The 23,315-nt window shown below is 28.0% G+C and overlaps 1 protein-coding gene across 3 annotated transcripts; it reads right to left on the bottom strand.

The window, feature by feature from the left end:
• LOC109361347 (regulation of nuclear pre-mRNA domain-containing protein 1B-like) lies at positions 6,024–10,953 on the bottom strand. 3 transcript variants are annotated; one of them, XM_019606831.1, is made up of 9 exons: positions 10,746–10,881; positions 10,357–10,450; positions 8,688–8,935; positions 8,275–8,430; positions 8,011–8,167; positions 7,793–7,935; positions 7,646–7,681; positions 6,460–6,972; positions 6,024–6,417 (listed from the first exon to the last, which is right to left on the bottom strand). In XM_019606831.1, exons 2-9 carry the CDS (start codon positions 10,430–10,432, stop codon positions 6,250–6,252), a joined length of 1,497 nt encoding a protein of 498 aa, XP_019462376.1. In that variant the 5' UTR covers positions 10,433–10,450; positions 10,746–10,881; the 3' UTR covers positions 6,024–6,249. The 3 variants fall into 3 exon arrangements, with proteins under 3 accessions (XP_019462376.1, XP_019462368.1, XP_019462359.1); XM_019606823.1 differs by lacking the exon at positions 10,746–10,881 and adding an exon at positions 10,900–10,953 and having other exon boundaries at positions 6,024–6,972; XM_019606814.1 differs by having other exon boundaries at positions 6,024–6,972; positions 10,746–10,882.

Genomic DNA, 23,315 nt, shown 5'->3' with positions numbered 1-23,315 from the left:
AACAATAAAACTATGTTACATAAGCATCATCCCATATGTACTTACTGTAAAAACCATGAGCATACACCAAATACTTGCATGATTGGAAAATATGGTGAGCCCTTAGGTCACTATAAATGAGTGGAGAAAGGTGCTAACCATGTAGGACCCAAAATAAATTGCATACCTAATATTACTTAACCTATTTTGCAGGATAATTTGAGAGTCGTTTGCAATCTAAAGTACTTGGTGAGCGGCTGCTCAAAACACATGATGGACGATAAAGATAATTTGTTTGTCCTTACTCCAAGAGACAAAGGCTATGTTACATATGGTGACAACAACAAAGGAAAAATACTTGAAGTTGGTAGAATCAGTAAGCCACCTTCAACAACTATAGAAGGAGTATTGTATGTTGAGGGACTCAAGCATATCTTGTTGAGCATAAGTCAACTATGTGACAAAGGATTCCATGTGGCATTCTACCCTGATAAGTGCATCATCGAAAGTAAGGATTCTAATAACTCTAAACTAATTGGTAAGAGGATAAATAATATATATATGATTGATTTAGATTCTTCTTTACCTATAAAATGTTTACTTGCTAATAATAATCATGAGGCATGACTTTGGCATAGGAGAATTGCTCATATTCACATGGATCATTTGAATAAACCAATTAAGAAAGATTTGGTTGTTGGTTTACCCAAAATGAAGTTTGTTAAAGACAAACTATGTAGTGTTTGTCAAATGGGTAAACAAACAAAAACTTCTTTCAAACATAAGCATATGGTTTCTTCTAATAGACCATTGCAATTACTACACATGGACTTATTTGGCCCCTTAAGGACCAAAAGTTATGGTGGTAAATACTATGCTCTTGTTATAGCAGATGATTATTCAAGATATACTTGGACTCTATTCTTAGTTCATAAGAATGAGGCATTAAATGCCTTTAGAAAATATGCTAAAAGAGTTCAAAATGAAAAATCACTGAAAACTGCTGCTATATGAAGTGATCATGGGAGAGAATTTCAAAATGCTTCTTTTGAAGAAGTGATCATGAGAGATTAGTTTCATTCAACATTGTACGAGCAAGTTCTTCTAAGGACCGATTCTTTTTCTATACAACACCATTTTGTTGCGGTGTTCTAGGAGCAGAAAACTATTTTTGGGCTGATAAAGTTAGTACAACATTTTATGAGCATTATTACTAAATGTATAAAGAGTTACTGGATTGCAAGAAATCATAGTTTCGAATCTTTTAAAGGCAATCATTGTCATAGTTAAAGTTTTCTGCATTTAATTTGCTGAAATACTTGACAATGGTGTGATAAGAAAGGGGATAAAGTCACTTGAAAATGTTGTTTTCCAAAGATTGACATAGGTATTAGAGAGTGAGTAAGGTACAAGAAAGTCTCAGAGTGGGAAATTGTAATAACTACTCTTAATATCTAGTGAAGAAATATCTTGTGCTGCAAGAATATTGGATGTAACCTTCGGTGGACAAGAAGTTGAACCATTATAAAAATCTCTGAGTACTCTCTTATCATTTATCTCCTTAAATTTACTTGATATTTTTTTACATAATTTTTCCGTTGTTACTAACTATGTAAATTGCAGAAAATATGTCATAAATTTAAGACAACTAATTCACCGCCCTTCTTAGTTGTCATATCAGTCTTACAAATCACACCTGAAACAATGAGATGATTAACGCTGTATTTAATTTTCAATATGTCTCATCCACATAAACCCCTAGATCCAAAAATGAATTAGGGATTTCTTTTGATACATGATGAAATGGTATCTTTCCACATGACTTACTTTCGAACTCCCTCCACAAACACCTCAAAGATGGAGCAACGAGTTATGAAATATTTTTGACTCATGATAAAATAATATCTTTTAACCCCTGAAAATATAAGAGAATTTAAGATCTAACTCTAATACTATATATATATATTAAGATTTTATCTCTAAATCAACTGGAGTTAAACATATTAAACAAGTATTTTAAAACTACCCATAATAAACACGAGTAAGGATCCTCTCCATTAATGGAAAGACAAGTACTACAAAAAAATAAAGAAAATAATCATATGATAAGATATTTTTATCCTTTTATATGCAATAAAATAACATTTTTGTCATTAAAAACACATGTAAAATCATGTACTTGCCTCTCCATTAATGGAGATGATCCTTCTTCAATAAACACGTATATGACTTACTTCCCATTATATAATAATGGCCATACTTCTTTAAGTGTGCATGTCTATCTACTCCTTGACGAGTTTCCTTTCAAAAAAACATGTTCGGTGACAGTTGTTTTGACAATCTTTTAATGTTTCTTACCAAAATATCTACTTCTTGGGATATTTTATCTGCACAAGAATCAAATTTCTGCCATTTTCAAAATCTACCAACTTTCCACTCCACCAAAACAAATTGAACCTAACTCAAAATCATGATAGTCGTAGTGTTATAATAAACATGTTATAATATATGAAATCATTACTATTATAATATAGCACTATCGTCATTACTTTGTTTTATAGACTTATAAAACATTACTTCATTTTCTAGCTTCAATGTCAAAATGATTTATTGAGCTTTATCTTTCTTAACAAACTATTTTCATACATATGATAAAAATCAAAATTTTGACAATAATTATATATTTATCAATTATGCACAACCTTATTATCAACCTGAGAAATAGCCATTTATTTTTCAAAAGTTATACTGTCAGAAAGCTTTAGAATACACTGATTTTAATGCAAAATAATGTTAATCCAAACATATCATAAATAAAAATTAAATTGCAGCACATAATAACGTGCATTATTTACATTTCAGCCCTAGACATTCTTATGAGGAATCCAAAAGAGGAAGAACAATAAATCCCTCCGTGCATTTAGGAAACTTACTTTAATTTAAAATCATTAAGACAATTACTCAATGTGCATTTAAGTACTTACTTTAATTTAAAATCATTAAGGCAATTAATCAATGATTCTGATAATCAGAGATTTCTATGCAAAGTAATACTGAACAGTTGTCCTAAAGTATGTCTCAAATTATATATTGTAGCAATAAAATTAAAGCAAAAACAGAAAAAATAATGAATATTTATTTTTTAATTAAAATGGTATGTTTTCATTCGTGCGGAATAGAATTTGAAACATTGTTTGAGATAGGAGATTCTTGTTCAACACTACCACCCGCCCTTAATGCAGATAACAAAGACATAAGCAGGTCATTATTCCCTTCATAATATCCTACCTGATTTTGAACCTGAACTTGATACTTGTTCTCAACATAATCTGGCAACACATTTTTCCTGCATAATGGACATGTAGCACAATAATGCTGCAACCACTTGTCCAAACAATCTTTATGAAATGTGTGTTTGCATTCCAACTTCCTCACTTTCTCACCTTCTTCAAACTCAGTTAAGCACACCATGCATTCTATGTGATGTGGCTTCAATCTTCTTGTGAAGCAAATTGTGGGGTTCTTCTCTTCAATCAATGTATGGTATTGGGTTTTGGTGGCAACTGGTTTTGTATATGATTTAAGATACCTAATGACAAGGATAAGTTCTATTAGCATGTATATTAATAGGACTATTGTCTTGCCATAAAGCTGATAGAAAAGTTCTCTCATAATTTCTTTGATACTAATGGACATAATGGTTTTCACCTTTTATATATAGTAAACAAACAATAAATGCAGCTACCAGAAGTGTAGCAATGAATTGAATGATGATGTATATTGTTATGTACTTATGTACTCTTTTATAATTTCTCTTTTATTGCATGCTATATATGTGTGTGTGAGAGTCAGAAATTGATGTAACTAACCTGGTCCCGTGTCTCAAGCAGGTGAAGTGAGACAACACCATTTGCAAAAAAACTCTTGCCTTGAAATATGAAATTTGTACATCTAATGTGGGCATGACTGAAAAGTGCTGCTGTAATATAATGAATGTTTGATTGAAAAATGTATTTAAGTTAAAATTTAATTATTAAGTATTTTTCTGACCAATCATAGTTTGTAGTGCAAATTATGGGATAAAAATGTACTTTCATGTTGAATGTTGAATGATATACCACATGCAAAGTAAGAATATATATATATATAGGTAGAGGTTCATGTGATAGATATTCAATTTCTTTATATTTATATATATATATATTAATTAGTGGTTGGTTTAAGTAATACATGTTCAATTTTTATCAAGCAAAGTCTTAAATTTTTCTCAAAGAAAATCTTAGTTTTGAGTCTTGTGTTTGAGAAAATTCCCAGTGAGAATATATTTATTGTCCCATATTTTATGTTAATCCATGTATCAAAGTTTTGTGGTCGGTCAAAATACAATATTTTTAACTGAAAATTCAATAAGTTATACAATTTCAAGGTATTTGATGGCTACAAGCTTTATTGTATGAGCACATGTGGGACATTGTTGGTGATGATATTAATAAACTTGCATTACAGGTGTGGAATGGTGGGACCCTTCTCTTATTAATATAACATTACTTGTCCTCATCCCCAAGGTTTGAGTCCCCAACCTGTTAGTGAATTTCTTCCTATTAGCCTTTGGAGTGTTATTTTTAAAGGACTAATTATTTAATTTCCTTCTCCATGAAATTGATGTTTCACTAGGTGGAAGCCGAAACTTTGGCTAATTTAACAATCATGATTTCGAATTATTTTTTAATAAAAAATAAATTAAAAAAATATTATTTCTCCTCATATTTCAATATTAGATTCTCCATAACTCTTGAGAGAAGTTGAACTCAAATGATAGTGAAACACATGCTTACTCAAGAGACACACTTTTAATTTTGAATGAGATCACATGTTCCCAACAGTGTCTCATTCTCTGTCTCAAACCAATCATATATTAACATGTGAATAAAACAAAAAATTTAAAAGTAAAAAGTAATAAAGTAGAACACTTGGGACATTAAGTGGAACACGATTTGGGACATGTGATCTCCATCCCTTAATCTTTGAGATTTTGTATTTGTGATTTTTTATAAGTATGATGTGTTTGTAATATGTGGGTGGGGATTTGATAGTTGAACTTTGAGAATATCAACTTCTTTGATTCATGAGACACATTTTGCTATAGGTGCGTAGATGTGATTTCATCATTTTGTCCTTTAATCAATTATGGTAATGAATCCATGAATTTTATTCTTGATCTTCAATGAACTACTCATTGATTGCACTGTCAATATCTTCATTGATTGCACTGTCAAGATCTTCATTGATTGCATTAGACACACTTTATAGTTTGACTTAGAATTAATTCTCTATAAGACACATTCCTATTGTAGTTTAATCTTCATCTTCAACACTTGGTCTTGAGCTTTCATCTTGTTCAAATGCCTTAGATATTCATCATGAGGTTGTCTTGAGTCTTCTTCATTTAATAATAAATAATTAAATACGACAATTAAAGTTCTTTCATTCAAACGCACATAAAAGGCATATTAACCTTTCTTAATATAACCAAGCCTATTTCCACCATATGGTAAAAAATTAATTTCTTTCGAGTAAATAATTATACATATCCAACCTTTCAATATAGCTTAATCTTATAGAACAGCGTAGCTTCCTTCACACTCAAGTAACATGTTATAATCATCAAAAGTAAGATATGATAGACGCATAAAGATTTATCAATTGTAGAGAATCAACATAATTCTTAGTCCTTGACAAAAATTGCTATTGCTGCAGATTAAGACAGTTTTAGATTAATGATAAAATAAGTCTTGAGATCAATTAGGATATGATAGAGACATCCAAATGTTTATATAGAACGAAATTACTAACACATTTTTGAGTCATGTCAATCTGGGATCGTATGAATTGAGGTAGCCACATTGGGTTTATTCTAAAAGATAGATTAGAGAAGAAATGAATGGTGTTGATTAAGTAACATTTCCAATTGAATAAAGCTGTCAAATGTTATTCATTGATCATAGATTGTAAAATTGATAGAAATTTGATGCAACAACACTAGCAAAACATAAAATACAGCCCTATCCAGAGGGAAGTAAAAGCTACTCAATAGCTTAATTTCTTTCATGTAATTGGTGGGTTATTACACTTCAGTAAAAGCCTGACATATAATTGATTTCCTGATCAGTCTTTGTAAGCATGAATATGATCCAATAATTATTTTTATCCAATTATATACAAATACATTACCATCAAAATTTATGTTAAAATAACTCACTACAGCAGATTTCATATAGAATGCTGATGATTACCATAGTACACAATTCCAGGTGGTTGAAGTGGTCGGAAACTAGGAGGTGCTGGACCTTGCTGTGTCATTTGTATTGGTAGATGTTGCTGACTTAATGGTTGTGGCTGCTGCTGAGTAATTTGCAGTGTCTGGTGTGTTTGAGGCAAAATTGGCCCCGCCATATGCGGTGGGGGCGGTCCTGGTGGCAATGGCGGTATATTACCGTAACCATATGGGGTGATGATCCCTCCTGTTGTTGACTGCAAATATTGCTGGGAAGATGGATTATAAATCATGTGATATTGACCTTGTGATGCAGCAGCAGCTGAATTGTGCATGGTTTGTTGGGGTACCAAAACTGAAGGATATGAATGATTTGGAGTGGCCATCATCTGTTGTGTGGACATAAAAACGTTGGGATCTGACATAGTGATTGACTTCTCATGTTTTGACATGGACTCAGAAGTGAGACCAGCATTTTTTGCCTCTTCTGCTGCAAATGTCGAAAGAACAGAAGACATGATTAATTGAGATGACGAAGAAGCAGCTAGCTTATCTGCAACCTCAGCAGCAATTGCTGCAGCTGACTTCTTTCTCACTGCTTCTGATTTTGTATTTGCCTCAGGATTTGAAGTTGTTGCAGTCAACGATTTATACGAAGAATCTTCATTATCAAGCCGCTCCCTCATGTGGCTAGCCTCTTCTACTTGTGCTTGTGCTACCTGGACATCATTATTGAGACATATCAGCATAAAGTTTAAATAGTTAGTTAGCATCATTACTCATTAGTAGCAAAAACATCACCAAATTCCAGGATGGAAGCATACTCAACTATAAATCGCATCCAATGCTTAAGAAGAATTCAGTTACCTTATATTTGTAAAATGATTCTCTCACTGAGTAATTTTCAAACTGACTTTTCTTTCTAAATCAAGTTTATTATTACACTAATGCACTTCAATGTTTATGAAAATTATGCATGCATCTCTAGTTGCAGAAATATACCAAACCCTCCTAGGCTCCTACTTTCAATTTTGATTAGACAAATGCATACATCTCCAGTTTATGTGTTCCAGACACATAATACCTCAAAAATTAACAGAAGACTGATGTATAACATTTTGTTAAGAGGCAGGAGTTTATGTAGGTTACATCACCGTAATTTATTCAATTAAATGCTTTACAACTACCAAGCTAATTATGATCACTTTATTAACTCACTATAATTGTTGTCAAATAAGATATATGTAAAAGAGACGAATACGTAATTAAATCATAACAAAACCTAGATACATGATAACTAAATATGACATTACATATACATAAAATATCTGATCAGAAACTAAAAAAAATAGGACAATTTTCCGAGGAAAAGAATCCTGATAGTACGCATACCTGAATCTGAGTACGAACATTCTCCAGTTCAGATTCCTGATAAAAATATCCAAAAAGATGGCATCAGGAACTCAATATGTCAATCAGAAACCCTAAGATTGAAGAATGCAAATAAAACTTATTGAGCACATGGACATGATAACTTGCCTGCTCATGCAAAGCTTCTTTCAAACGAGATACAAGCTCTGCTCTACTTGCTTCAACTAACTTAAGATTTTCAATGCATTGTTTCAAAAGATTTTCTTCCTCCTCTAGTTCCTTGGCCAAATATTTTCGCTTAGGGTCCTTTGCTGAAAAGGAAAGCAATATATAAGAAAACTAGCTTCCAAAGTTCAGGAGTTACTTTCGATCTGTTGATAGCTTACCAGTAGCGCATGCAACATCAACATCCTTTTCCATCTTCCTCACACGATGAGAAGCTAACTTGCATTTACTCATCTCTGCATCTTCATTGGAATGATCATTAAGCACCGTATGAAATGCTGAGACTATTTTTTCTGCTGTACCTCCAATGGACAATTTCTGGCTTCCATAAAATTCATAACAATGAGCAATGCAAGAAGAATTGCAAACTAGTTTTAAGGATGTAATAAACTAATAATCTTAAACCATAAAATGTTCAGTCTCACCGTTTTGATGGAACGAGAATCCTTTTTCATAATTTTTACAGAACGGGGTCGCTTTTTATTGAACTCCAATGGTGGAGGTGCTCCTTCTCCCAGTACTACATCTCTAAGGTTCTGTGCCTGAGATCCAAACACTTTCCTCTGCTCCCATATATCAACCTAAAATTAGGCAAGCACCAAGTTAAAATTTTAAGTAGATCAAACTGTTAACAGTGAAATAAGTATTATGATATACAAATTATGTGTCAATATTTTAAAAGTCATATCTGAAGTTTCAGTCCATGCATGATGCATGAAAGAATTAAGTCTGAAACAATTCATATCCAAATCTTCCACACACCCGTTTCCTACTTATCTAAGATTTATTGGTATAGTTGTATGCACTGGGACTTCAAAACCCTGTAAAAGGGGCTTACCAGTCTAGATACCACACGCTTTCCTTGTTCTCCACCTTTCTCAAAAACATCTTTAACTGCTGCTGGAAGAACCTTCCAAAACTCGGTCACAAATTCATTTCCTTTACGTTTGCTGTTCTGTAGAATGTCATTTGCAAGATACAGAAGGGGGACTCGCTGAATCATCTCTGAATTGTGGAATTGTTTATTCCATGTTCCAACAACTAGTTCCGCTTTGCTCCGGTGAAATATACACCAATGTGATAAAGCTATAAAAAGTTAAAGATAACAATCTATATGGCATCAATAATATCAATACACATAGAAGACAAGAAAATTTCTCGTGATCGTAAAGATACTAACTTTTTCACACTCCGACTTAAATTCAGTAAGCAATTTCAAGTTAATCTTATAACTGAACAAGTGTAATAACAAAACTTTGATGCACAAAAAAATGTAACTTTGTTAAACTAGTAAGTTGTTATAGAAATAGAAAACTACATAGATTTGTAAAAGGTAGAGCTGTCGCTGTACTAGACAAACCCTTTTCAAGTTGACATTATCAAAAAGAACAATGGGTGTCTACCGAAACTAGTCGATTTCTACGAATCTTGGGAGAACCGCTCCTAAAAAGCTAACCATTGTGGTGGGAGAGCCCAAGGTCATATAAACCCAACACTAAAATATCATACTTCTGATATGGGACTCAACTCCCATACCCTGCAGTTGGATTGAAACATTCCACCATGCATCACAGATTCATGTATGATGGCTGAGCAATAATCTTTTGACTGGTCCAGAGCAAACACTATTGTTTTGGCGCCATCACAAAGTTTATAATCTAATTCTTGCAAGTTCGAAATCAGGACCAATATACCTGAGCTGTACAAAGCTGAAGCAGAATTAAATGGTTAATGAGTTTGGGGAGTGACATATGGGCCTACAGGGTATTAGACTCAATGCATAAAATCAAGTTGATCTGGTAAGCAACCTATTTTATATCCTTAACATATAGATCAAATGAAACAGTGAAACAAATTTACTTTTTAATTAATACTCCATAACTCTCTGTCATGACTCAAACTTAGGGTTGCCCATTACATTCCTTTTTAGTACCATATGAAAAGCTTCCTCCTATGGTTGCTTAGTCACTAAGGTTCCAGTTTTACACACAACAAGAACTAGTCCAAGGGTTTCAGGCCTAATGATGTATTTTGTTTCTCTTCCCACTTCACTTGTCTTCTAGAAAAGCAAAATACATCAGAAACTCTTGCTATAATCTTCACTTGTCTTCCCAATGTTACCAACGATATTTTGTTTCTCTTCCCACTTCACTTCTCTTAGAGAATTAACGTTGAAAAGACTGAGTGACTGACACAGGAAACAAGTAGTGCCTTTCAATAACAGTAACGTTTTCAATTATAGCAATGCTATTCATACCAAAATCCTTTACTAGATTTGAATTACCTGCCGACAACCTAACTCATTTATCACACTTTCAATATTGACGAAAATAAAAAGTCGATAGAGACGGTATCTTAGTTGTCAATCAATTGCAACATTTATAATGAAATGCTTCCAAACCCACAAAATATATCTAAATTAAGTTAAGCAATGCAGAGAAGTAGAAAAACACATTCATTAAGGAAACACATAAATCCAAGTACAATTTTGAGCCAAAAAAGGTTACTTTCAATGCACTGCTGAGTGTTATTAAGCTTGGACAGCTTATCCGCAAGTATCTGCTCGCTGAACACGCTATTCATTGCCCCCAACTAAACAACCTGCACGAGAAAACAATATGAGCGAAACCCTAGAACCCTATAGAACCAATTTATCAAAAATAAGTGAAAATTTGATAAAATCTCGAACACTAAAACCCTAGAACATGATTAAAATAGAAAGATGGAATAGGTAAAGATGCTTGAAGCAACAAAAAAACGAACTTTGGAAATCGAAGACATAAAAACAGATTGAAATCAAGTTAAAAGTGAAAATTTCAATACAGAGATAACGATTTTTGAATAATTAAGTAAATGCAGAGAATGGAAGAGAGAGAATTGAGATAGAAGAAGATACCGAGAGGAAACAATGGCAGGGAATTGGGAACGGTTGAAACGACGTCGTATTAGGGGAAACGACAGAAAGTGAAAGCGTAAGAGGTAGAGAGTTATAGAAGAAAAGGGAAGAAGAAAGAAAGAAGAAGAAATATAAATAAAAGAGAAAGGTTTACGTTTGCGGAGTTTATTTTGTCAAATTGGCGCAAAATCTGGGAGCTTGTCTAAACGACCTACCATGTACGTATACAATACGTATATGCATACAGTAGTTACTACCCTACCGACTCGTGCTACAAAATGGAAAACAAAAATCAATCTTTATTCAAAATATTAAATGGGACCTACTTAATTTTGTCATATTCTTTCTTCAATCTTTATTAGGTTTTATATTTCACCTTGATATCTAAATCTTATAATCCATTTAAAAATTAAATTTATTATTATTACTAAAAAGGGTGTGGAGTGTCGACAGATATTTCGTGTCTACCGACTCACATTCTTATTTTATGATATTAAGTATTAAAATTTTATTTTTGTTTTAGAGAATAAAAATGTTTTTTATTGGATGTACAAATGTTATAATTTTTGTATTTATTATAATATCCGATTTAAAGTAATATTTATTAATTATAGTTATATAAGATTATATGGCTTCACTTTAGAAACAAAATATATTAAGAGCAAAATAAGAAAATAGAATTATGATAATAATTATTTCAAGTTTTGGCTTTATATATAGTATAGATAATTTATTTTATATGTTCTATTTTTTTTTTAAATTCTTATATATTATTAACTTTCATTTATATTAGTCTTAACTAATAAATAAAATATTAGTCATCTATTCTAGTATATAAAGGTAAAATATGCTTAAATGATATATATGTAATTGAACCCCGTATTTTATGTATCCCAATTTTACTCCTACTACTATATAAATAGAAAATATCTCTAAAAAACATTCAAGTAATTGAATATGTATAATTTCAATTATATACTTAAATGGCGGTAATTAAACGACAATATGATATATTTAAATGAAGAACATATTATGTTCTTTGAAATACTGAAGAACTAAATAACTTAACATCTTTATACCATATTCTCAATATCAGAATATAATCTTATGTTTATATTTGATACAATTTTATCACACTTTTGAATAAGATAAAAGACTTATTCTTTATTAGAAGTTACTTCTTTTGTAATAATTTATATCATACATAGACTATATCACAAACTATAGCCAAAATTACAATATTATATATGATTAAATATTCAAACAAAATTCTCTAAAATTATAATATTATGACTTAATACAAAAAATATAATATAATCTTTGAAATTAAATATTCTATATTAAAAAATAAAAATGTAGGTGGGGAGATACGAAATACCTTCTAACACATTAGTAATAATAAATAGAAAGTACATGAAAACTGTGACTAGTTGGGTCTTTATGTATATGTATTTAGATCCATGGATCAAAAAGATGGTGTTGGGGTGTTCTTTTACAAAATTAATGTTTGATTTTTTGTTTCAATTTTATGAATCAACCTGATACTTATTATGCATACACATACAAGAAATATATTTCACCTTTTAGTCTGATTAGCCGTATGACTGATAACTTAAAATGTATATTTCTTTCATACATCCTCGTGTTTTTAATTTTATTTTTGTTACTTGCGAGTATTATTAATTTCAAATTAAATAACTGAATGTGTATTTGGTTGACAATTAAGGATGAAAATAGGTCAAGTTATACTTTGACTTAAACTGACCGAGCCAATATAACATATAGGAGTCCTTATTTAAAAGTTTGGTATAACATGTTAGCTTGTTTAAAAATATCATATATTATATGGTCTTGAAATAAGTTATATATCTACATTTAAATATGCTAATAGGTCTTTTAACTATAGATTCATTAACAATTAAATTATATTTGTTTATACATTTTCATAATAAAGTTATATAAATAATAATATTACTTATATTAAAACATAATATAAGATAATAAACATTATTACATAATATTATTAAATATGTTAGTCTATTGGCTTAATAAGTCTTTTGGATGATCTAAAGTCCATTCACAAAAAAGTATGTCCTAAAATAGCATATTATAGATTATATAATAAACCTCTAATAAGTGGTCTAGTCTTTTCCAACTTTACTGACAATAAATTGAACCAACTGAAAATTCATCCAAAACTTGATTCTTAATTATCTCAATAAACTTGTATCATAAAGCAAACTTGTTAAATTTGAGTTAAAAATTAACATTTTTAAATAATTAAATCATACATGAGTGAAATATAGTTTCCACTAGTAAAATTTATGAGTTGACCGATTTTCTAATATATATGTGTACCTAATTGTACACAAAAAAACCACACCTAGTCATACTTTTTTTCTATTATATACCTAATAAACGTTCTCTGCACCATGTAATTGCACGTGTAATTACATTATTATATATATTAGTGTAGTGAGACTTTCTTGCTTTATAATGTTGAGTATTCAAGTTTTATATATTTTATTTTGGAGAATTAGAATATATCTTTTATATTGAGTATATTTTATATTGTTTTTTATTGGTAAAATATGTAATTAATATGTTGATGGTAGTTACATGTGATTATATTTATAGAAATTAAAATATATTAATGACAAAATAGGAAAGTGAAATGATATTATGGTGATAATTGCACTATGTTTTGCTTTTATATAACTAGTGGTAACATGCATTTCATGTCTGCTAGCTGGAATTCATACTTTTACGATGTTAATTATTCAAATAATTTTATATATTTTATTTTGAAGAATTAAAATATTTTTTGTATTGATTATACTTTATATTGTATTTTTATTGTGGATACTTTATATTATAAATTTGTTTTATTATAATGCTGGAGAGATATTTAATATGTTGATGGTAGTTACATATGAAAGATTATATAGTTTTTTCTAGAAATTAAAAAGTATTAAAGGCAAAATAGAAAAGTAAAATTACACTAAGGTAGTAATTACATCATGTTTTGCCTTTATATATAACTAGTGGTAATAGGCACTGGCACTTCGTGCCTGCTAGCCCAGGTTCATATTTTTACGATATTAATTATTCAAATTTTATATATTTTATTTTGGAGAGTTAAAATATTTTTTTATATTGATTATACTTTATATTGTATTTTTATTGGGAATACTTTATATTATAACTTTGTTTTATTATAATGTTAGAGAGATAGTTAATACGTTGGTAGTGTTTACATATGATTATATGATTCTTTTGTAGAAATTAAAAAGTTTAAGGACAAAATTAGAAAGTGAAAATACATCAGGATAGTTACACCATGTTTTCCCTTTATATATAACTAGTGTGTACAGGCACTTTGTGCCTGCCAGCGAATATTATGTGATACTATATATTCAATTTTTATATATTTCATTTTTGTGAATTAAAATGTATTTGTTGTGTTCGGTGTACTTTATATTATTATTATTTTTTGTTTATGATAATGTTTAATTTAATGTGAGATATGTGATTAATTAATGTATTGGTGGTAGTTGCTTATGATTATATAGTTTTTTTGTAAAAATTAAATAATGTTAAGGGCAATATAGGAAATGAAAATTACACAATGAGAGAAGTTATTTCAAGTTTTGACTTTATATATAGTAAAGAAGTATAGAAGAATAGATATAAAAGTATAAATATAAATAGATATATATAGGTATTTATATACAATATAGAAGGGTAGATATGTAGTATATCTATATCTATACTACTTATAAAGGGAAAACCCAAAATAACTACCTACTATGGTGTAATTTGTGATTCTCCCTATTTTGCCATCACTATTTTCTAATTTTTACAAAAAAAATCATATATAACCCAATGTTCCTCCCGAGTTCATATTATTTGGTTAATTATTTCTTATTATTACATTATCAGTTTTTAATGTAGAATATGAATGTTCAATTTACACCAATTGAATAAATTCAACGGTAGATTATAAATATTTAACACAAAATATTATATTTAACATTTATAATATAAGAAAGCGAGTTGACAGAGACAATAGTGACTGTCAACACGCTAATATATATAATGATAATTTATTGAGGAGCATCTGAAAAAATTAATTTGTTATTTAGAAAAGAATATTCTTAGTAAACAACCAAATAATAATCTAAGATATTTGTATTCATCGTAATTTTAAACTTAATCTTATAATGAAAAATACTTATTTTATTTATATTTAGATAATTAATAACTTCATCATTGATAAGTGCATAGATTAACTAAAGGAGTTGATGGGTAGATTGATTTCTTTGGATATAACAACTTAGATATCTCTTTTAAACAATCTTTAGATTGTGATTTCTTTTGTGATACACAATCACTTCTTATATATAATCTAATCTTATATATACCAAAAAAATCTAATGTTATATAGTTCTATTTTTTCTGAATACATATCTCAATATATATATCTTAACCCTTCTCATTATAAATAAAACGCAGTTCACTTACCTTACTAGTACAACAAAAATTTGCACCTCACGATTTTTCTCATTCTCCTTAGCCCTATATTTATTTCTATACTTTGTGTTCATTACTCAAGCTTTAGTAATGGATGCAAATCTTTGTGATGAATTAACTGAGAAACTCAGTATCCAACCTTCATCATTAGAGAGAAAACCTGAAGTTAACAAGTGTGTTGATCAAGTTCCATATGATGCAGATGATAAGTATAAAATCAACATATTTGCTGATATAATTCCCATATTGGCTCATGATATTTGGTGTGAAAAGGAACAGTTTCAAAGGTTGCTACTAACAAAAGTGGGAGAAGAAAGAAAGTGGAAAGTTAAGGAAGCTGAACTTGAACATAAACTCTTTTGGAAGAGAATGCAATTAGATGGGTGTATAAAAAGTTTGCAAGATGTACAAGAACAATTTGATGAGTATATCGATGAAGTTGAGCCTATAGAGGAACCAGAATGGATTCATGAACTTCTTAAAGATGATTAATTTCTATAGATAATATATCAACTTGTATTCAGTTTGTTATTTTGTTCTATTCTTGAAATAAGATTCATTTTGTTTACTACTATGATATTAAACAATGATTCTCATTAATCTTCATTGATGGAAAAACAAATGTTTGTTTTATCATATTGTTTTTTCTTTTATTTTTTCTAGTACTTATTAATTCATTAATAAATATGGTCCTTACTCTAAGATATTACCGAAATCTATAACTTGTATTCTATTTTGGTTTCAGTAAAATGAATTATAGTTTTGCTGCACATCCTCTAGAGATGACTGTGGTGATTGGGGGCTATGTGTTTGTCATGCTGATAACCATGGCAGAAATGTTTGAGTAAAATTTAAAAAGAGAACGTAGAAAGATGGCGTGTTTCACTTTATTCACTAAAATTATATCATCTATTATTTATATTTAATTATCATTAGCTTAAAAAAAACAATTCATAAAATAACGGATAATATAATGAATATATATAAATCTTTATACTAACAATGTATAGATATTTCACACTATAGCAAGGATATGAGTATGAGTTTCATTATTAATATCTAATAAGATCTTCAGATCAAATTCACTAAAACTTTTGTTTATAAAAATAAACAAATTTATCATATTAACTTGCTGTAAAAGGTGTAATTGGGGAATTTACTATAAAAGTATTATATTTATATGTAAAAGTGATTTTTTTTTCTCTTAATATTTTACTTTAGGCCACTGTGAAGTTTGGGGAGCCCCTGCAATAATTACAAAATTCGTTTCTGCCATAATCAACCATTAAAAACCGTAACGGCTAGGCCATAAACTTCACTTTAAGACTGAAACAACTTTCTAGTAGTTCTATAAAAAACATACTACAATAAATAGAGATCACCTATCATATTTCACGAAAAAAAGTCAATACTTTAAGTTTAAGGAGTAGCAATTACAAACAAATATTAGTTTCTCATAATGAAATATCATTCATTATATAAAAAAGTCAGAACATGTATTGAAATTAATATAATAATGTTTTACTTAACATCTAAATGGTATAAGCATTCACCTTCTAAAAATAGTATATCTAATTTGTTTGTTGACTCTTAAATAATAATAATATATTTGATTTGTGAATAATAAATTTTTTTATACTCGTAATAGATAAATGTGAAAGTCTATAAATTATTGATTAAGTTAAAAAAAAAGTCTTCACAGTATGACATTATAGGCTTATAGCCCTTTGAAAATTTTGAATTTTTTGATTTATTATCTTTCAGGCATATCAAATTATTTGATTCGTATAATAATGTTTATAGTTGCTTATTTATTTTATTTGTTATTTTCAAATATTTAATAATTAATAATAATACTAATAATCTATATTTATATTATTATTAAATGGATTGTAAGTTTACATTATGAGTGTCTTTCAGATTATTAATCAACAAAATTACATAAATTTCTTTAAATAATCACTTATACAAAACTGACATATTTTTGGATAAGATTTGTTCCATAATCATTATCCCAAAATAATAAAATTTATCAATATAATTAGAATCTGTTTTCTGTTAGCTTTTGATTAACATGAATATATCTAAGTAACCTAACACAGATAGATTATATTTGAATAATCTATTAAAATTAGTCGTTTTTTAATATAGTCTACAAATAACTTATTTTATAAAATCTTAAACAAATCAATCCTATAAGTTGGAAATATAATATTTTTCAGGAGTGGAAATATAATTTTTTTCAGGAGTGGAAATATAAATTAGCAGTAAGATTAAATTAGCAGTAACGAATTGTGAATCCCATTTAATAAAACTAGTGATGCTATAGGTATGATATAGCCTATGAATCTGTATTTCTCAATTCAATAAGTTTAATGATATAAAATAAGAGTTTAATATATGTGTACTCACCGGTGTAAAAAAATTTATATTGACAATACATAATCCACTATTAATTTAGGCTACTTTTCTATGACAGTTAATAATAACTAACAAATAAATATAAATGATATCTTGATATTGTAAAAAATAATTATATTATCGATGTATACATATTAAATCTATAAAATAATACCTTCGTAAATAAATGTTACGACACTAACTTTAATTTCAGGATAATATGATGTAACCTTAAAATATAAATTAGAAGAAAGTAGGTCCCTGAGTTTTAGTGAAATTACACAAATCATAGTTTTAGTGAAATTAAACAAATTATCCCTTATTTTTTTAGTACATAATTTAAGATATTTTTATTCATCATAATTTTAAACTTAATCTTATAACGAAATATACTTATTTTATTTGGATTTAGATTAGATAATTAATAACTTTATCATCGAGTGCATGATTAATTAAAAGGAGTTGATCAGTGTATTGATTTAAATGGATATAACAACCTAGATATTTATTTTAAACAATCTTCAGATTTTGATTTCTTTTGTAATACACAATCACTTCTATCTTTTTGAATACATATCTCAACCACCTTAACCCTTCTCATTATAAATAAAACATAGCTCACTTTCATACCTTGGGCTCACTGATTTTCTCATTCTCCTTAGACCTATATTTATTTCTATACTTTGTGTTCATTACTCAAGCTTCAACAATGGAGTCACATCTTTGTGATGAACTAACTAAGAAATTCAGTATCCAACCTTCTTCTACAACATCAGAGAAAAAACCTGAAGTTAATAAGCGTATTGATCAAGTTCCATATGATGCAGATGATAAGTGTAAAATCAACATCTTTGCTGATATAATTCCTATATTGGCTCATGATAATTGTAAGAGTACAAATTTCAATGATTGGAGGAAGCAAGTAGAGCATGTGACAAATGCATTCCCATTAACATGTAAAAGCAAAGGAGATGCTATAAATTTTCTGAATATTGAACGTGAGCGTTTACTTGAGTTGCTTTGGTGTGAAAAGGAACAGTTTCAAAAGTTGCTACTAAAAGAAGTGAGAGAAGAAAGAAAGTGGAAAGTTAAGGAAGCTAAACTTGAACATGAACTCTTTTGGAAGAGGATGCAATTAGAAGGGTGCAGAAAAAGTTTACAAGATCTACAAGAACAATTTGATGAGTACAAAGGTGAAGTTGAGCCACTAGAGGAACCAGAATGGCTTGATGAACTTCTTAAAGATAATTAATTGTTTTTTGTATTGTTTTAAGTATTATAATTCTCCAAGTGTGTTCCATAGTTGTACTCATTTTGTTCTTTTTCTTGTTCTTGTGTTAAACATATGAACATTGTTAAATGCGTTAATTATGACGTAGTATCTTGAAATAAGATTCATTCTATTTACCATTATGGTATTACAGTAATCAATAACTTGTATTCTATTTTGGTTTCACTATAATGAGTTTCATTATTAATATCTAATAAGATCTTCAGATGAAATTTACTAAAACTTTTGTTTATAAAAATAAACAAATATATCATATTAACTTGCTGTAGAAGTTGTAATTGAATTTGGATAAGTATTATATTTATATGTAAAAGTGATTATTTTCTCTTAATATTTTACTTTAGGCCACTGTGAAGCTTGGAGGAGCCCCTGCAATAATAACAAAAACAGTTTCTGCCCTAATCAACCATTAAAAACCATAACGGCTAGGCCATAAACGTCTCTTTAAGACTGAAACAGCTTTCTGACAGTCCTATAAAAAAACATGGGCTAGAATAATCATATTAGTGCCATTATTATTCAACTATGCAAGTTTTTTTGTTTAGGTCCGATAACACCAAATGTCAAATGTTTGATTATAAAAATAATACTTATTAGCCATGAAGTACGGATTCGTCAAACATCCTCACGTGTCGGTGTCCGACACGTATCCTATACGGATAAGCTCGGATTCGTGAAAGATACATATCCATAGAGTATCCAAAAATTAAAATAAATTAAATAAATATTAAGACATATATTCGATTTCTTTTCAATAAAATATATGATATATGGATTCGTTTTCAGTAAAGTATATGATATATAGATTTGTTTCTAATAAAACAGGATAAGATAGATTCGCTTCCAATAAAACAAGATAAGATATATTCGTTTCCAATAAAATATGATAACATAGATTCGTTTTCATTAAAATAGAATAAGATAGATTTGTTATGAAGGGCAGTGATTTTAAATTTCCATAGTTTTTACTTTGGATATTTTGATTTACACTTATAATTTTATCATATTTTATGTGTTTTTATTATTTTATACGCGTATCCCTGAACGTAACGTATCCTATATTTTGGAAAAAATACGTGTCGATATATCGGATATGTATCGTACCCGACACATATATTAGTATCCGTGCTTCATAGCTTACTAGAATGAGTCATTATATATCCCAAAAAGTATTAATTTCTCACAATTGAATATCCTTGATTATACCAAAAAAATCATATCAACAACATATATTAAAATTAATGCAGATAATGTTCTTCTTAACATCTAATAAGCATCCACCCTCTAAAAGTAATACATGTAATGTAATTTGTGTATTAATAATTATTAAATATCAGATAAAAATAATACATATGATTTGTGAATAATATATTAATCATATAAATTTTGTTATACTAATAATACATAAATATGAAAGTATATAAATTATTGATTAAGTTAAAAAGTCTTCCCAATAGACATTATAAGCTTATAGCCTTTTAAAAAATTTGAATTTTATTTATTTATTATCTTTCAGGCATATTAAATTATTTGATTTATATAATAATGTTTATACTTTATAGTTGCTTATTTATTTTATTTTTTAGTTTCAAATATTTAATAATTAATAATATACTAATAATATATATTTATATTATTAATAAATGGAATATAAGTTGTAGATTATGAGTGTCTTTGCACAAAGTTAGATGAATTTATTTGTTTTAGAAATATTGGAAATTATTGTTAGTATTTTAATGTGTTTAAAGGTGATGATTTGAACATCAAATGAACATTTATTGTGTTTAAAAAAAATTTATGCCTATTCTTGAAAGTTCAAAATGTTTATGAGTTTTTGTTGAAAAAAAATCATTTTTAAAAGGTATTATGTGTAAAAGGTTGTTTAGAATATGTTATTCTTTGATTTTCAAGTTAAAGTAATAATTTGGGATAAAAGATGATTTATTAAAGTCTTGACTTCATAAACTTAAAATGTTATGAAGTTTTGGATAGTAAAGTAGTAAAAAATGTTAACTTATGATTTATAATTTATGACTATGAAATCACCACCTATTAATCCTCTTTAGATCAAATTCACTAAAAGTTTTGTTTATAAAAATAAACAAATTTGTCACATTAACTTGCTGTAAAAGTTGTAATTGGGAAATTTAATATAAAAGTATTATATTTATATTAAAAGTGTTTTTTTCTCTTAATATTTTACTTTAGGCCACTGTGAAGTTTGGAGCGGCCCCTGCAATAATAATAAAAAGAGTAAATTATACATAGACCTCATGAGTTTTAGTGAAATTATACAAATCATTCCTCACTTTTTTACACCTACGCAAACCTCCTATTTTTATACTTTTATTACGTTAACAACCATTGCATGAGAAATAAATGTAATATTTTAAACAAAAAATGCGATAAATGCAATTTGTTAAACGAAACATGATATATTGTGAATATAAGTCCAAATAATATATTAGTTAATATCTCTTTATTATTTTTGGTTCGTTACGAATATAGTATAAGAGCGATTTAAACAATATATTTTTAGAATTGTTGATGTGTTCTGTAAGCAAAAATAATAAAGATACATTGATTTGCATATTATTTGAATTTGTCTCCGCAATATATCATGTCTTGTTTAACTTAATTGCATTTATCACATTTTTTGTTTAAAAGATTACACTTATTTCTCATGCAGGAGTAATAGTGTAATGAAAGTATAAAAATTAGGGAGATTTATATATAAATAAAAAAGTAAAAGTTAATTTATGTAGTTTCACTAAAACTCAATCTATTTAATCTTTCTGCCGTAATCAACCATTAAAAACCATGACGGATAGGCCATAAACGTCTCTTTAAGACTGAAACAGCTTTCTGACAGTCCTATAAAAAACATGGGCTAAAATAATCATATTACTGCCATTATTCTAATTAGGTGTTTTTGTTTAGTATACTAAAACAAAAAAAATCAAATATTCGATGTATAATAACAACATTTATTGCCCCAATATTCTCACAATGAGATACTCTTTATACCCAAAAAAATCAGAGCCACAACATATAATGAAATAAATATACATAATGTTTTACTTAACATCTAAATGATATAAGCATCCACACTCTAAAACAAGCACATGTAATTTGTATGTTAACAATTATTAATTCTTAGATAAAAATAGTACACGTAACTTGAATGATATATCAATGGTAAAAGTTACTTTACAGTAATGATACACAAATATGAAAGTCTATAAATTATTGATTAGGTTAAAAAGTCTTCACAATAAGACATTATAAGCTTTATAGCCCTTTGAAAAATTTCAATTTTTTTGGTTTACTATATTTCAGGCATATCAAATTATTTGATTTATATAATAATTTTTATAGTTGCTTAATAATACTAATAATCTATATTTCTATATTTATACCTATTCTATTAATAAAGGCAAAACCCAAAATAACTTTCATAAAATAATTTATGTTTCCCAATTTCATATTTTATAACTTCTAATTTTATTTTATAACTCCTGCTATCATCTTTATATATACTAATATTAATAAACATTAAATAACTATTGTGAAGTATTTTATATAAATTTCTATACTAATACTAATAGAAATTAGAAAATCATAAAATAACTATTCTTGGAATATTTTATGTTTTCATACTTTATCTTCTATACTAATATTAATAAACATTAAATAACTATCATGAATTATTTTATATCTATACTATTAATAAATACAAAACCTAAAATAACTTCTATGAAGTAGTTTATGTTTCCCAATTTCATATTTTATAACTTCCACTTTCATCTTTATATATACTAATATTAATAAACATTAAATAACTATCGTAAAGTATTTTATATAAACTTCTATACTAATGCTAATAGAAAAACATAAAATAACTATCATTGGAATATTTTATGTTTTCACACTTTATCTTATATACTAATATTAATAAACATTAAATAACTACCATGAAATATTTTATATAAATTTCTATACTAATACTAATAAAAATTATAAAAACATAAAATAACTCTCTTTGGAATATTTTATGTTTCAATACTTTATCTTTTATAATTCCTAATTTCATGTTTATCTATACCAATCTTCTATACTAATAGATAAAGGGAAAATATAAAATAACTTTCATGGAGTAATTCTAATTTCATATTTCTAAATATTATATATATCTTAATATAAATTAATGCTTTCTTTTTAACTACCACATCAATTTTTAAATCTCTCATTTTTTCAAATTGATGTGACTTTTTCAATGAATAAGTGAATTATATTGATTATGACATTAAATTTGAAATGTGGATAAATTACTTAGCCGTGATAAT

This window comes from Lupinus angustifolius, chromosome LG01 (genome assembly GCF_001865875.1).
Source record: "Lupinus angustifolius cultivar Tanjil chromosome LG01, LupAngTanjil_v1.0, whole genome shotgun sequence".
In the NCBI taxonomy this organism is placed as follows: domain Eukaryota; kingdom Viridiplantae; phylum Streptophyta; class Magnoliopsida; order Fabales; family Fabaceae; genus Lupinus; species Lupinus angustifolius.
Note: the sequence above shows the minus strand (reverse complement) of the source record. Positions and strands in the feature narration are given on the sequence as shown.